The sequence below is a fragment of the Astyanax mexicanus genome, chromosome 3, assembly GCF_023375975.1.
Source record: "Astyanax mexicanus isolate ESR-SI-001 chromosome 3, AstMex3_surface, whole genome shotgun sequence".
In the NCBI taxonomy this organism is placed as follows: Eukaryota; Metazoa; Chordata; class Actinopteri; order Characiformes; family Acestrorhamphidae; genus Astyanax; species Astyanax mexicanus.
The window spans coordinates 60,258,185-60,273,629 of NC_064410.1; the positions used below are offsets into that span (position 1 = coordinate 60,258,185).

General features: G+C 39.6%; 1 protein-coding gene across 1 annotated transcript in view; it reads right to left on the reverse strand.

Moving 5' to 3' along the window:
* Nucleotides 1-546: 546 nt before the first annotated feature.
* shisa9b (shisa family member 9b) overlaps nt 547-15,445 on the reverse strand; it is a 97,055-nt gene continuing 82,156 nt past the window's right edge. The window contains exons 3-4 of the mRNA XM_022666659.2: nt 13,798-13,947; nt 547-2,889 (exon numbers count right to left, since the gene is read on the reverse strand). Of these exons, the coding sequence (XP_022522380.1) occupies nt 2,492-2,889; nt 13,798-13,947 (548 nt within the window). The 3' untranslated portion in view covers nt 547-2,491. The remainder of the gene's footprint in view (nt 2,890-13,797; nt 13,948-15,445) is intronic.

Below are 15,445 nucleotides of genomic sequence, written 5' to 3' on the forward strand. Positions count from 1 at the left end.
TTGGATTGCCAAAGAAGTCATGTGATCGCAATATTTAAGCTTATTATGAAGTTTTCCCTCAGTGGAAAGCTTGGAAACATCCAGACCTGTATTAGTTGTGAGTTATAAGGTGATATCTTGTGAGTTAACCCCCCTACACACATATCCCACTAGGTCTGTCATGATATATCATCTCAGAAATTATTGCAATAAACAATATTATTACTAACAGTTATTAACAGTTGGTGATTATGATCAATTGACGTACACAGGCCCGCTGCAACAAGGCAAGCAAACCAAAGCAAACCAATTGCCTGGGGCCCCTAGCCAATGACTGGTCGCTGTTATTAGAATCTTCCTTAAGGAGGTTCCTCCCACTAGTAGCTGACAGTAGCCAGCCAGTCAGGTTCGTCATTCCTGCAGCCGGCAAAATATGAAACTTTAGCAGTCATGATTTGGAGTCATGATCTATTCATTTTTTTGGGGTTCCCCAAATGCCTTAAAACAGCTCTGTAGGTGTATACCGTATTTTTTGGACTATAAGGTGCACCGGATTATAAGATGCATAAAAAAAAAAAAAACGACACTACTAAGGAAGCCTACATAGAAATGAGCAAGGGTGTCGCCATGTTTTCCTTCTAATACGAAAGCTGTGGTGAAATCAGCTAAGTAAACAAAACTGTAATTCTTAAAACAAAAAAAAAACACTTTCTTTCAAATACAAATGAGTGCCGGATGTTAATCTACACAGATTTCTCTCCTAAAAAAAGTTTATTTGGGTGAGTAAAGCACTTCTATTTATTTATTTATCCAATATTTTGTCTAAGGGTTAGTTTTCAGTGAAGTTTCTCCAGCACTAAGACTGGGTGCAGCAGCATTAGCATTAGCCACCAACCTCTAACCACAGTGCTAGACTGAGGAACCCTGAGTGTTCTGGTAACCCAGGGCGATATCAGCTAGCGGTCTGTCTTATGTAGCTTGTTTTAACACGGTAAACACAGCAGAATACAATTCAATATACTAACCTCTGAACTAGTTAAAAGAAAGAGTTATCGCTATGGTTAGTGGCTAATGCTAATGCTGCTGCACCCAGCCTTAGTGCTGGAGAAACTTCACTGAAAACTCTTATAACCCTTATAACTCTGTACTACAGTGGAGTGGCTTTACTGATACTTAATACCTGACTGGTAAAATTCATACATATAAATGCAACATACAGTCCGAAAAATATGGTACTCCTGTGCTATGATGTCTGGCTTTTTAAATGTACTAATTAGTAAACAAATGGGAAGCTAATAAAGAATGGTCATTGGCCATTACAGCTGATGAAATGTGGGTTTGCTACAATCTTCACTCAATCTTGACTCTGAAAACACCCTCAAAACATCTTTCTCAACATTTAAAACAGGAGATAATGAACTAAATAAAATGCAGAAAATAAAATGTACATCGTACATGTCATCATTTACGTTCTGGGAGTCCTACACTCTACTTTATTCGCTCTTACAGTACAAAAATAGATGATAAGCTACACACACTTCAGTTACTGAAGCTACTGACGTACAGTGATGGAGAGAGCTCCAAATAAACAGAATAGCCAGTGTGTTTTTGAAGCACTAGGCATGATGACGAAGAGGAACATTGACGAGGAGCGTTGTTGAACATGTTTTGACTCGCTGGAGGTGCTTTAGTTTTAATTATTAAAGCACAAAGCTCTTGGATGCTGAGTTTTATGGAAAGGCACGGGCCCAGAGTTTCGTCGGATCGGAGCGTGACGCTGTATCGTTGTATCGCTGTATCGTTGTATCGCTACAGAGCGGAGTCTACGTAACGCATCTACGTGACTGAATGAAATCTCAATGGACTACAGTGTCTAAGAGAGAGCAGTGTGAGAACCGGCTCTGAGAAAAGTCCACAATCCTCAGTTGGGTTTCATCATTAGTGTTTCTCATTGGAACATTCGTTTATTGGAGCCCAAAATTGGTACAGCCAATGGATCCACCATTGGCAATGGAACCACCATTCTTGGCACAGGAGTCATTTGACCTCAATTGCTTTATAGGTATCTGGAACATTCTCTGAACAGTAGTCTCTACTATTTTGTGCTCGTTTGTGTGTCGCAAGCTCATTACTATAGGTCATTTCGTTATGTTGCATTATAATGCAGAGATTACTGTAATGGACACAGAGAGAGAGTGAGAGGGAGAGCGAGAGTACACGATATAATAGTAGATCCCCTCCCTGATAGGTCCTCGTCTCCTTCTGTGTTTTTTCTGTGTTCCATCATTACCACTTCCTCCACCAAGCTCCATCGTTCTCGTAAGACGTGAGGAACACAAAGAGCACATAGACCTCCAACGCCACTGTCTGGAAGCTCCACATGGACGCCATTGCAGGGCTTCTCTTTTATTATAAGCCACTCCTTTATTTTAGACCTTCTGCTCTGTCAAATCCCGCCTCTACAACCTCTACTCTGGCTAGAGGTCGGCTAGCTCCCTCGCGAACAGGCCCCTCACACGGTCACCTCCGTCTTGCTGTTGGTGACATAGTAAGGGTGGGGAGGCAGGTAGTGCTGGCTGTGGGCGGAGGTTAATTCGTTGACCTGCTCCACCAGGGCGCTGTGCCTCTTGGGGGCGTAGGTGTGGCGCCGGCCCAGCGTCTCTGTGGCCTCCCAGCCCTTGAGCATGCCCGTGGTGGCGATGGTGTTGGAGCTGTAGGGCAGCGCGTGCGAGCTGTGCACCTTGGTGTTCTTGGCTCGGTAGCCGTTCTGCTTTTGGCACGGCATCTCCGGGCTGTACGGGTTGGTGGGCTCTGGCTCCAGACGCACTGGCTGCAGGGGGAGCGTGCCTTTGGCCGACAGCTCCGTCATGTGCCTCCGGTTGGCGTAGAAGTTCTCGTTGGCCTTCTCCGCTGGAGGTGTGAACAGAGAAACAGAAAGAAGAGAAGGTAAGTGTTAGAACAGAGCATCTTGGCTGGAATTTTTCAGTCAGATTTATGTCACTTAGGTAGAGTCACCTAGAATTCAGGCTTTAAGTTAACAGCTGTGCTGAACTCCTCAAGGCCTTTTAATGTGTTTGAGAGCATCAGCATGTTTTTATCCATAATATAGTAAGAACTACTCAACTAAGTAAAAAAAAAAGAACTTTGAAAGTATCCTCAAGTGCATTCACTGCAAAGACCATCAAAATTAACGTTAATGATAATGATGAAACTGGCACTCATCAGGATCACCCCAGGAAACGAAGAACAAGAGATTCCTCTGTTGTACAGGATAAGTTATTCAGAGTCTTTTGAAGGTGTAGGAAAATTATTTTTAGAGCAGTTGTTTTTCTTAAAAGCCCTGCAGTTTACTAAAATTCATAGACTGGATTTGCACCCATTTCGGTTTTGACTGGAACTGAAGACTAAAGAGGATTAAATGGTTTAAAATAGACCTGAAAAAATGGCTGGTTTTAGTTGAAAATGTGAGAAAATTCCATACTCTTTCAGCTTTTTCAAATTTGGAATCCTAAAAATATAACACAACTGTGCTCTTTGTGCTCTGATTCTCTCATATTTTTGTGTGGTTTCTCAAAAAAGTCCTAATGAAACCTAACTTTCCTTCGGGAAAAATAAAGTATCAATCAATCAATCAATCAATCAATCACTTAATGATTAATGATTGGTTTAAAAAGCACATCTTTTTAAAAACTGTGTAACAGTGATTTAAAAAGACATTGCTTCTTAAGACCTGTTGGTAAAATAAGGTCCATTATGTTTTATTTATATATATTGCTTTCTTCTCTTGAGCTCAAGGTCGTTCACAAAATCAATTGAAAGGATATAGTTTACAAAATCAATCAAGAGGGACGTGTTGGAATAAAGGAAAGAAACAAAAGTAACAGAAAGAATGGATGAAGATTAATAATCCATGCTTTAAAAAACAGTTGGATGGATCCACTAGCGGGTAGCTGGTTTTGGATGGTGTAAACTGTGGTAATGGTATAGGCTAGTCAGGCTGGCCATCTAGTGTGGTCATGATGGTCATGGTGGGTAACCAGCATGGTAAAGCTTGGACTTACTGGATGAAGATTGTTATGGCGTTTAGCTTAGTCATGCTGGATGATCAGCATATTCAACAACCTGATACTAACTATACCAGTTGGGTCTAAAAGCTTGGTTTGGCTTGGTCATGCTAGTGCTCTAGCCATGTTAGTTGAGTTGACTAGCTTGGTGATGTTGGCCAGGGCGTTCAGCCAGCGTGGTCATGCTGGTCTTGCCAGTCAACCATCTTGGTAATATTAGTAAACCAGGTTGTTGATGCTAGTTATGCTAGTTAACTAGCTTGGTCTTGATTGTCAATCATTTTGATCTTGGTTAGCTAAAAAAGCCAAGCCAAAAAAGTCTCTACCTTGATTTAACCCTTTGAACTCTAGGTTTTGCTGTGTTTTTGACAGTTCCTCTTTCAGGTCTTATAACACAGTAATTATATCAGACAGACACATGCCCTGATCTCTTTTACTCCAGAAGACACACGGCTGATCAAAAATATAATCATTTAAAATGTAAAAGGAAGCAGAATTGTGATATTTTCCTGGAACTGATCATGTTTTGCTCAAAATTTTACCAAACGCCTGTTTTTTTTTTCTTATGTTTGAATGTATAGACTTTAAATATATTCACACCTAAGATATCTTTTCAAAAATGGTTAGACTAGAGTGTTTATGAGTTGAAAGCATAAGAATATTGATGAATTGAGTTCATTACATGGATTATTAATTATTACTTTGATAAAATACATGGAGAAACATCATCAGGCGGAGTTATTTCTCTTGATAATCAATAATCACACCTCTAGGATACATGTAGATACTAAAAACCTGACACTCAGCCTATGCCTTTCAGTATTTTAATCAGGACACACAAAGAAAACTACAGTATATACAAAAATGTAAACTTTTTTGTCTAACAAATTAAAAATGTTTAGTGCAAAATAACTACTTAGTAAAATGTGCAAATAAAATAAAAACTATATAAAGTAGTGCGCACACCATACCTTTTTGTAGTGGACACTTTTGAGTCTTTATTTACTGATATTATTTGGTTTGAAACATCATATAAATATGTTTGAAGCACTAAAGGTGAATAATATTGGTTGGGGAAGGAGATTTTTCACTTTTTTAGGTGTTTTTCTCAATGGGTTTCTTGTAGATTTAGCTTTACTGCACTGGGATGTGAGCACTATTTTTAGAAAGAGTAAGCTCCACCCTTTCTAACCATATATGGATTATGTTTATGTGTGAAGGGATTCCTGAGCAATTAAGCTGAGAACACAAGGTGAGATTTTGGACGGAAAATCCGTCCGTAGGCTTCTAAGGGTTAAGTGAGTAAATGATGTGGGGTTGATTGATGCTGCAGTTGGTCTGCAGGTTTAGGTTCCGCAACAGTATGTGCTGAAAGAATGAGGTCAGCTGACCTCAACACCTGAATATACTGAATATAGACCATGTTATTCCACCAATGGATTTAGATTTTTTCTTCCCTGATGTTCACGGCCACATTCCAAGATAACAGTACCAGGATTGATGGGTCTGGAATTGTGAAAGAGTTCAGGGTTCAGGGAGCATGAGATCATCATTTATCATTTTCACACATGGATTGAGAGAGAGTTCACCACAGAGTCCAGATCTTAACCTCATTGAGAATCTTTGGGATGTGCTGGATGGTGAAGAGAGGCTTTGTGCAGTGGTCAGACTCTACCATCATCAATGCTGCTGCAAGATCTTGGTGACTTAAAGGGAATGACAAGTGACACACTGATTGGTTTATTCCATGTTACGCCCAAAAAAAAACACCCATAATTACATCACGCTGCATAACTGTTACAATCCAAGTTACGACCATCATGCTGCATAACTGCTGCGATCCAAGTTACGATCATCATGCTGCATAACTGCTGCGATCCAAGTTACGATCATCATGCTGCACAACTGCTGCGATCCAAGTTACGATCATCATGCTGCACAACTGCTACGATCCAAGTTACGATCATCATGCTGCACAACTGCTACGATCCAAGTTACGATCATCATGCTGCACAACTGCTACGATCCAAGTTACGATCATCATGCTGCATAACTGCTACGATCCAAGTTACGATCATCATGCTGCATAACTGCTACGATCCAAGTTACGATCATCATGCTGCACAACTGCTACGATCCAAGTTACGATCATCATGCTGCATAACTGCTACGATCCAAGTTACGATCATCATGCTGCATAACTGCTACGATCCAAGTTACGATCATCATGCTGCATAACTGCTACGATCCAAGTTACGATCATCATGCTGCATAACTGCTACGATCCAAGTTACGATCATCATGCTGCATAACTGCTACGATCCAAGTTACGATCATCATGCTGCACAACTGCTACGATCCAAGTAACGATCATCATGCTGCACAACTGCTACGATCCAAGTTACGATCATCATGCTGCATAACTGCTACGATCCAAGTTACGATCATCATGCTGCATAACTGCTACGATCCAAGTTTTGATCATCATGCTGCAGTTTTCACTCTCATGATGATTTGTATTGGAGTCTCTGCTCTGATTTCCCCTCAGATACTATATCTACTGTATTCTCCTCCAGGAGGATCATAAGAAAAGGACCTAATTTACAGCAGCTAAAGCAGTGCTAGGTGGGAATGAAGCTGTTGATCTGGCGAATGGTTTAAGTGTTCAGTCCTAACAGGCCCTTCACGAGGTACTTAAATGGTCTGAAGGTGTGAAACGGCTCCTGAATAATTCATCCGCCCCAGATTTTCCTTTTCTTTTTTCCATTATTAATGCGTACGCCCGCTAAATAATTGATGTCTGGAATGTTATCGTTGTTTAAAAACACGCTGGCAGCTGGTAGATCACTCAAAAACATGGCTTTAGGTGTTGGGTCTCCTGTGAAATCGCCAAATCCGCAGGAATGTGTTTGTCTAAATCTGCTGTTTTGCTCGTGTTGGGGGTTTTGTGCTTCTTGATCATCTGTCATTACTGTTTAAATCTGAGCTTTTTCACTGTTTTCTGAGCTTGTCCCCAGCTAACCAGAGCGAGATGTAATTTCCCTACCATTCACACACCAGTGCCCACACTATTAGTACAGATTTTATACCAAATTAAATTATTTATCTGATTTATTTATCAATTATTTAAGTTTTATTGCATTACTATAACCTTTTTGTAAACTGTACTGATTTGACCAGACTGTAACTAAATGAACTAAAACATTATAATGTAAATACAATTTCTTATAGCTTAAATAAACAAAATCTACTTTGAGTGAGGTAAACATTTGTGGCCACATTTACTAAATTTCTTAGACTGCAAGGCACACTTAAAATCTTTAATTTTCCCAAAATCGACAGTGCGTCTACCAGTCCGGTATTAAGGAGCAGTAACGCCACTCCACTGAAGTACAGAGTTATAAGGGTATAAGAGTTTTCAGTGAAATTTCTCCAGCACTAAGGCTGGGTGCAGCAGCATTAGCATTATCCGCTAACCGCGCTTAGAGCTAGCTCTTTTGCTGTTCAGAGGTGAGTATTATCGGCCTGAAGCCTACTGCTTACCCCAGCTAAGACTGCTGGAGCTGCATTAGCATTAGCCGCTAACCAAGCTAAACACTAGCTCTTTCTCCGCTCAGAGGTGAGTATTACTGGACTGTAGCATGCTGCTAACCCTGGCTAGCACTGCTGGAGCAGCATTAGCATTAGCAGCTAACCGAGCTAAGCACTAACTCTTTTACCATTCAGAGGTGAGTATTATTGACCTGTAACCTGCTGCTAACCCCGGCAAGCACTGCTTGAGCAGCATTAGCATTACTCTCTAATCGTGCTAAGTGCTAGATCTTTTTGCCATTCAGAGGTGAGTATTATCGGCCTCTAGCATGCTGCTAATCCTGGCTATCACTTCTGGAGCAACTTTAGCATTAGCCAATAACTGTGCTAAGTGCTTGTTCTTTCGCCATTTAGAGGTGAGTATTAATCGACCTATAGCCTACTGCTAACCCCGGCTAGCACTGCTGGAGCAGCATTAGCATTAGCTGCTTATTGTGCTAAACGCTAGCTCTTTCAACATTTAGAGGTGAGTACTAATCAACCTGTAGCCTGCTGCTAATTCTGGCTAGCACTGCTGGAGCAGCATTACCATTACTCTCTTATCATGCTAAGGGCCAGATATTTTGCCATTCAGAGGTGAGTATTATCAGCCTGTAGCATGCTGCTAACCCTGGCTAGCACTGCTGGAGCAGCATTAGCATTAGCCACTAACTGTGCTAAGTGCTTGTTCTTTCGCCATTTAGAGGTGAGTATTAATCGACCTATAGCCTACTGCTTACCACTGGCTAGCACTGCTGGAGCAGCATTAGCATTAGTTGCTAACTGCGCTAAGCTCTAGATCTTTCGCTATTCAGAGGTGAGTATTATCAGACTGAAGCATGCTGCTAACCCCCGGCTAGTACTGCTGAAGCAGCATTAGCATTAGCTGCTTATAGTGCTAAGCGCTAGCTCTTTCAACATTTAGAGGTGAGTATTAATCAACCTGTAGCCTGCTGCTAATCCTGGCTAGCACTGCTGGAGCAGCATTAGCATTAGCCACCAACCACGCTAAGCACTAGCTCTTTCACTGTTTAGAGATGAGTATTATCAGACTGTAGCATGCTGCTAACCACAGCTAGCACTGCTGGAGCAGCATTAGCATTAGCCACTTACAGTGCTAAGCGCTAGCTCTTTCAACATTTAGAGGCAAGTATTTCAGACTGTAGTCTGCGTGTTTTACCATGTTAAAACAAGCTACGTGGGACGAACTGCTGGCTAATATTGGCCTGGCTTTTCAGGACACTCCGCGGCTAGCCTTAGTAAAAATCTGGAAATCTGGAAATCTAAGCTTATTGTAAACAAATGGTAAGTAATAGTGTAAAAAATATAGTAAACTATTAATTAATTCAAAATTAATGAATTATTTGTATTAATTAATTTAAAATTTAATTATACATTTTATTATTAGTTTATCATTTTTTCTTATATTATTTATATATATTTGCATTATTTATTTATTTTATTCATTTTTTTATTTATTTATTATTACTTTTATTTTTTATTTCATTTTAATGTTTCGTATTTTCATTCTTGTTCTTAGTTCTATTACTCATTTAATCACATATCATTTGTAATATTTTACTTTACTTTTACTATTATCTATTTACTTATTTTATATTTTATACCTTTTTTTATTTTAACGTCAAATTTGTTTTTTTTTTGTTGTTTTTTTATGGTATTTTAGAATTTTCAGTTTTACATATATATATTTATTAAATGTTGATTTAATATGCGTACTTTTATTCTTAATTTTTTAATTTTTATTTTTTTACTATTTTATTTCTTATGATTTCTAAATTATTATTAAATGTGTTCAATCCCTTTGATGTTATAAATGTTCGGCAACATTGTAAATGAGGGTCACCCTCAATGTATCTTCTGAGTGAAAATAAAGGTTGATTGACTGATTGATTGAAAATCAATACTGTGTTAAGACTTATTTAATTAAATTAAATATATTTGAGTTCAAACACTCTAAATTTGGGTTTACAGTGCAGAGCATCATTTTGAAACCTGAGCAAGGCTCTAATTGGGTCTCAGCATGCTTCAAGTCTTCATCGCTTCTCCATGACATTCAATACATGTTAATTAAATATCCTTCAGCTGACCTTTCCGCCGGCACTGCAGCGTCTGGAGTCAGAGCGAGTACTGATCTAACACCTCGCTACAGGCGCAATACCAGCCCGGCAGCGGGAACACCGGCAGCTGATGTTCTGCAGAACACGCCTCTTTCATTCACATCATTACTCTCAGATTAACATACATCACAGAGGCCGGTGGCGGCTCAGGGGCGGCGGCACAAACAGTTTAGCTCGACTTCGTCCCCCTGACTCGTCTCCTGAGCCGGGTTCCCTTTTAAAATCTTTACAAAAGTCTCTCCTTTTGTTTCGCTAATGATCCTGCTGATCCAGCAGATCCTCAGTGGATTTCCAGTACACTGAAAAAAATTATGAGTAAATTTACTTTAAAAAAGTTTCGCAACTTTCTGCATTTGCTTTTTTTAAGTAAATTTAATTTCAGATAAATTTAAGTAACTTCAACTCAGTTTTAAGACTTAAATGTTACATAGAGTAAATAAGTGAACTGAACTTCAGTCAATCCTTTCTTTTAGTAAACTTTACCTAATTTATTTTACTGAATAAAGTATAAAGTATACATTTCATAAATGTATACAATGTGTAAGTCTAACACATCTTGTGGAAGAAAGAGAATGCAGACTTCAAATTCAAAGTCAGTAACAGGATACACCTCTCAAGAGTGCCTCTTTCCGTCCATAAAGTGAGAAGCTATTAGCACAGCAACACAGCAGAGCTAACAAACACCACTTTCCACACAAAAAAGAGAGTAACTAAAGTGGCCTAAAAAATGAAGATAAAAATACCAAGATTATGACGAAATTAAGTGACATAAATAAAATAAAATAAAGTAAAATAAAGGGTAAAAAAAGAAGATAGGAAATAAAATAATAAAGAGGAAAAGATGAAATAAATAAAATAAAAAGGCTAAAAGTCCCTCTCCGCACTATTTTTAAAGAGTGTAGCTCACTGCTACAGCAAAAAAGGGTTGAAATTGTAATGGATTTTTCAAAGCTAAATCCTGTTACACAAAAGAAATCAGGATCAGCCTTAATCCTGATCCACTAGATCAGACCAGAACATCCCTAACATCATGCGAAACATTTTTTTAGCTGGTTTCATCTTTAATGTTAAAAAAAAAACACAGCATCACCAGTGTAGGAAAAGAAGTGTACAGGTGCATCTCAAAATGTTGATGTAGTACACACAGAGTGATCTATTTTAAGCGTTTATTTATTTTATTGAAAATTAGAAGATTTGAATATTATATAAGACCAATTGGTACTTTTGTCAGTTTGGGCAGTGTGCCAAGTCCTGCTGGAAAATGAAATCCACATCTCTATAAAAGTTGTCAGTAGCAGAGGGAAGCATGAAGTGCTGTAAGATTTTGTGGGAAAACAAAACTGCACTGACTTTAGACTTAATAATAAAACACAGTGGATCAACACCAGCAGATGACAGACATGTCTCTCCAAACCATCACTGATCATCAGTAAATTTTACATTTCACTTAAAGTAAATAAAGGGAGCAGAGTCTGGAGGAAGAGTGGAGAGACACACAGTCCAAACTGCTCGAGGTCTAGTGTGGGGTTTTCACTTCCAAACTTTTATAGAGATGTATTCAGATTTCATTTTCCAGCAGGACTTGGCACACTGCCCACACCACTGCCAAAAGTACCCATTGGTCTTATATAATATTAACATTTTCTGAGATACTGATTTTTTGGGGGTTTTCATTGGCTGTAAGCCATAATCATCAATGATAAAATAAATAAATGCTTAAAATAGATCACTCTGTGCGTTTAATACATCTATATAATATATGAGTTTCACATTTTGAACGGAATTACTGAAATAAAGTAACATTTTCCTAAATGATATTCTAGCAGGCGTCTACTTTCTAACATGAAAAATTAGACATTTTAGACATTTTCCTCCAGTAAAAGTGGAGAATTAATCAGTGCAGCAGTGATATCAGAGGAACTTTCTTAAGCTCTCCGTCTTAAACCAGCCGTCAGCCTCTCTAACTGACACACGGCAGCTGTGATTCAGATGGAAAGCAGCGTATCATATTTACGACGGGGTTCCTGTAACGTATTTATCAGAAGACTAATGCAGCCGACCCTCAGAAAAACATTCAGCCTGAAGTAACAATTTTTCCATTTCAATTTTGCCTCGCCGAGGTCTGGCAAAATCCAATACTACGATCTTACAGATTACATTTCAAAACCCCCTCACACAAAAACGAATCCGGGGACATGAATCTGAGTCAAATCAGGAGCATTAAAATTCCCAGCATTCCATGTTCTGTAGGCAGAGGCCACTGAAGAGGTCGAGGGGGATATTCTGCTTGTACGTTTGTATGTTTAGCTTCCTCTGCAAATCTTTATCATTTATCGTGTTAATACTTTATTAATTATGATTAAACTTATTAAGACTTATTATAAGCATCGTATACTCTGCGCAAGGTGCGTTGTGATGCTCATTGCTATCTTACACCCCCTCAATAGTCAATAATAATTTTCACGTCTTGCAGAAAACACAGGTGCGCCACTGACTGAATTAAACCCTGACAACAGTCAACAATCAGCTGTTCTTACCTATCGTAGTTATGCAGGCGTTCTCTGCTTGAGGCACACGCATAAAAAATAAACAGAATAAAGAATAAAATAACATTGCTGTTCCCTTAAATGAGCTGCTGGTGTATCTTCACAGTGTGAACAAGCAGGTCAGTATCCGTCTCTGCTGAGATGCGCTAAAGCACCGTGCTGTTAAGATACGAACTCGCCAAAGTCAGAGCTCACCTGCCCTCTTAAAGGAAATGAGAACTGACACAATGATTGGTTTATTTCACGTTAGGCCCAAACTTAAGCACACCCATGATTAATTAAGATAATTAGTACATGCCTTTTACACGTTTCGAGTTAGGTAAGGTGAATTTTTAGTGCCCTCAAGATACCACAGACACACCGACATGATCTAAATCCAGCTTCATGATACACAATTGACATCTCATAGAGATCGCTAAAATAGGGCCAACAGTGTCACTGATGTGAAACGCTAATAGATATTTGAGTATTATTAGCACCCCCTAGTGGAGAATCTACAGCCTGCGTATATGACTAAGTGAATGGGTTATGACCACCTCCTTGTTTTTACACCTACTATCACTGAGCATATATAGGACACTTTGTAGATGTATAATAATTACAGACATATAATATATAATATGGTTAAAAACCCTGTTTAAATTTAGTTTTCATCTTTTTTTAATTACAGAATTTTTTAACTACAAGGCGCATCGGATTATAAGGTGCCCCATCAATAAATATCTATTTTCTGGTTTATTTTCATACATAAGGCGCACTGGATTATAAGGTGCATTAAGTGACACTAATAAGGATGCCTACATTGAAGTGAATAAGGGTGGCGCCATGTTTTCTTTTCTAATGGGGAAGCTGGAAAACATTCAAGCGAGTGCTGGATGTTAATCTACACAGATTTCTCTCCTGAAAACTGTTTATTTGGGTGAGAAAAGCTCTTCCGTTTATCTACAGTAGGAAGCTTAGATTTCCAGTATTTTGTCTAAGGGTGAGTTTTTAGTTCAGAAGTTTCTCCAGCACTAAGGCTGGGAGCAGCAGCATTAGCATTAGCTGCTAACTGCAGTGCTAACGTGATGTAAATACCTCCCGATAGCGCTAGACTGAGGAACCCTGAGTGTTCTGGTAAGCCAGGGTGCTATAAGCGGCTAATGCTAATGCTAAGGCTGCTGCACCCAGCCTTAGTGCTGGAGAAACTTCACTAAGAACTCTTAAGAAACCCTTATAACACTACACTTAAGCGAAGTGGCTTTACTGCTCCTTAATACCTGACTAATAGAATTCATACATAAGGAGCACTGGATTATAAGGCTCACTGTTGATTTTTCTGAAAATGAAAGGATTTTAACTGCACCTTATAGTCCAAAAAATACGGTATTTTAACTTGTAACCATAACGACAGTCAACAACAAAGCAGCTACCAACCTGAGGAACATCCGCACTCCTGTAGAAAAGACTGAACATATGATTAAAGGATTAATCAGTATAAAAGAACGCAGGCAGTCTTACCCACAGCTTTCAGAGAGGCATACTTGTTGAGCTCCTTGCCAGGCTGCGGCTGCTGCTCATAGGCGTGGGAGACCTGCCCCAGCGGGGGGTACGGTGTCATAGCCTGCATCAGGGCTGATCCCGGGCCTACATTGTTCATCTGCGTGCCCTCTGAAGACAAGAAAAAGAGAGGAAAAACAGAGGATCAGGGGCAGGATTTGACAGAGCTCAGTCCTACATCACTGTCTGAAAATAGATTCTGCTCACTGGAGAAGATCTCAGGCCGTCTGCAGCTCAGAACACTGAATACCACACAGCTTCAAGGTCCTACACGCCGTAAAAAAAAGAATATCTCGCTCCATTCAAAGAGCTGAATGTGAAATATCTGCTTTATACACTCGCTGCTGCCAGAATAATTACATTATTGATATATTGTACAATAGGGGGCGGCACAGTGGCGCAGTGGGTAGCACTTCTGCCTCACAGCAAGACGGCCTGGGTTCGATTACCTGCTGGGGCAACCCGGGTCTTTCTGTGTGGAGTTTGCACGTTCTCCCCGTGTCTGCGTGGGTTTCCTCCGGGTTCCTCCGGTTTCCTCCCACAGTCCAAAGACGGCACGTTCAGGCGAATTGGAACTTGATTGAAATTGCCCCTTAGGTGTAAGTGTATGAGTGAATGTGTCTGTTTGTCTGTCTGTGTCCGTCTGCCCTGCGATGGATTGGCGGCCTGTCCAGGGTGTATCCTGCCTTCCGCCCGATGCCTGCTGGGATAGGCTCCGACCCTTCACGGATTAAGCGGTTGACAATGAGATGAGATGAGATATATTGTACAATATACACAGAAAAAAATAAAATTAACACAACCTTCTTGTTTCTACACTCTTTGTCCATTTGATCAGTTCCACCTTCCATAAACAGTGCTGTAAAAAAGTTCTGTATTAACCCCCTTATAGATTTTTTTTGTTTTTGCTTTTTTGTCACTCTAACATCACTCTAACAGGGTTCTTGCACTATTTTTAAAAGTCATTTTTAATACCTTTTAAGAGCTTTTTTTAGGCAGCAATAAATATTATTTAAGACCAAAAAATGTAGTCAGAATTTCCTCGGTAGAAAATAATTAGTTGCATTGGAAATCAAAACTTTACGTAGCTAACTCACCACTAACGTTACTATGTTATCTAGCTCACCGCTAATGTTAGCTAGCTTGCCACAAACCTTAGTTCTCTCCCCGGTAACATAGCTAACTCGCCGCTAATTATATTATGTTATCTAGCTCACCGCTAATGTTAGCTAGCTTGCCACTAACCTTAGTTTTCTCCCCAGTAATGTAGCTAGATAACTCGCTAATGTTAGCTAGCTCCATTAACTCACCACTAAAGCTAGCATGTGCTTTCCTACCGGCATTATATGCACCATCTGAAAATTTTTATACCTACAGCAAACAGCTTTGGGACTCCAGTGAACCACAGTGAGACCTATTATTCACAAGTTGAGAAGACATGGAACACTGGTGGACCTTCCCAGGAGTGTTCAGCTGACTGGACCTAATCTTCATTAATTGCACATTATTGCACCAGTAAGAGCAGTAAGAGTGTGAAGGTTCAATTAGCAGGGTAAGAGCACAGTTCTGCTCTAAATATTGCAATGCGCACTATAACATTATGGGTGAC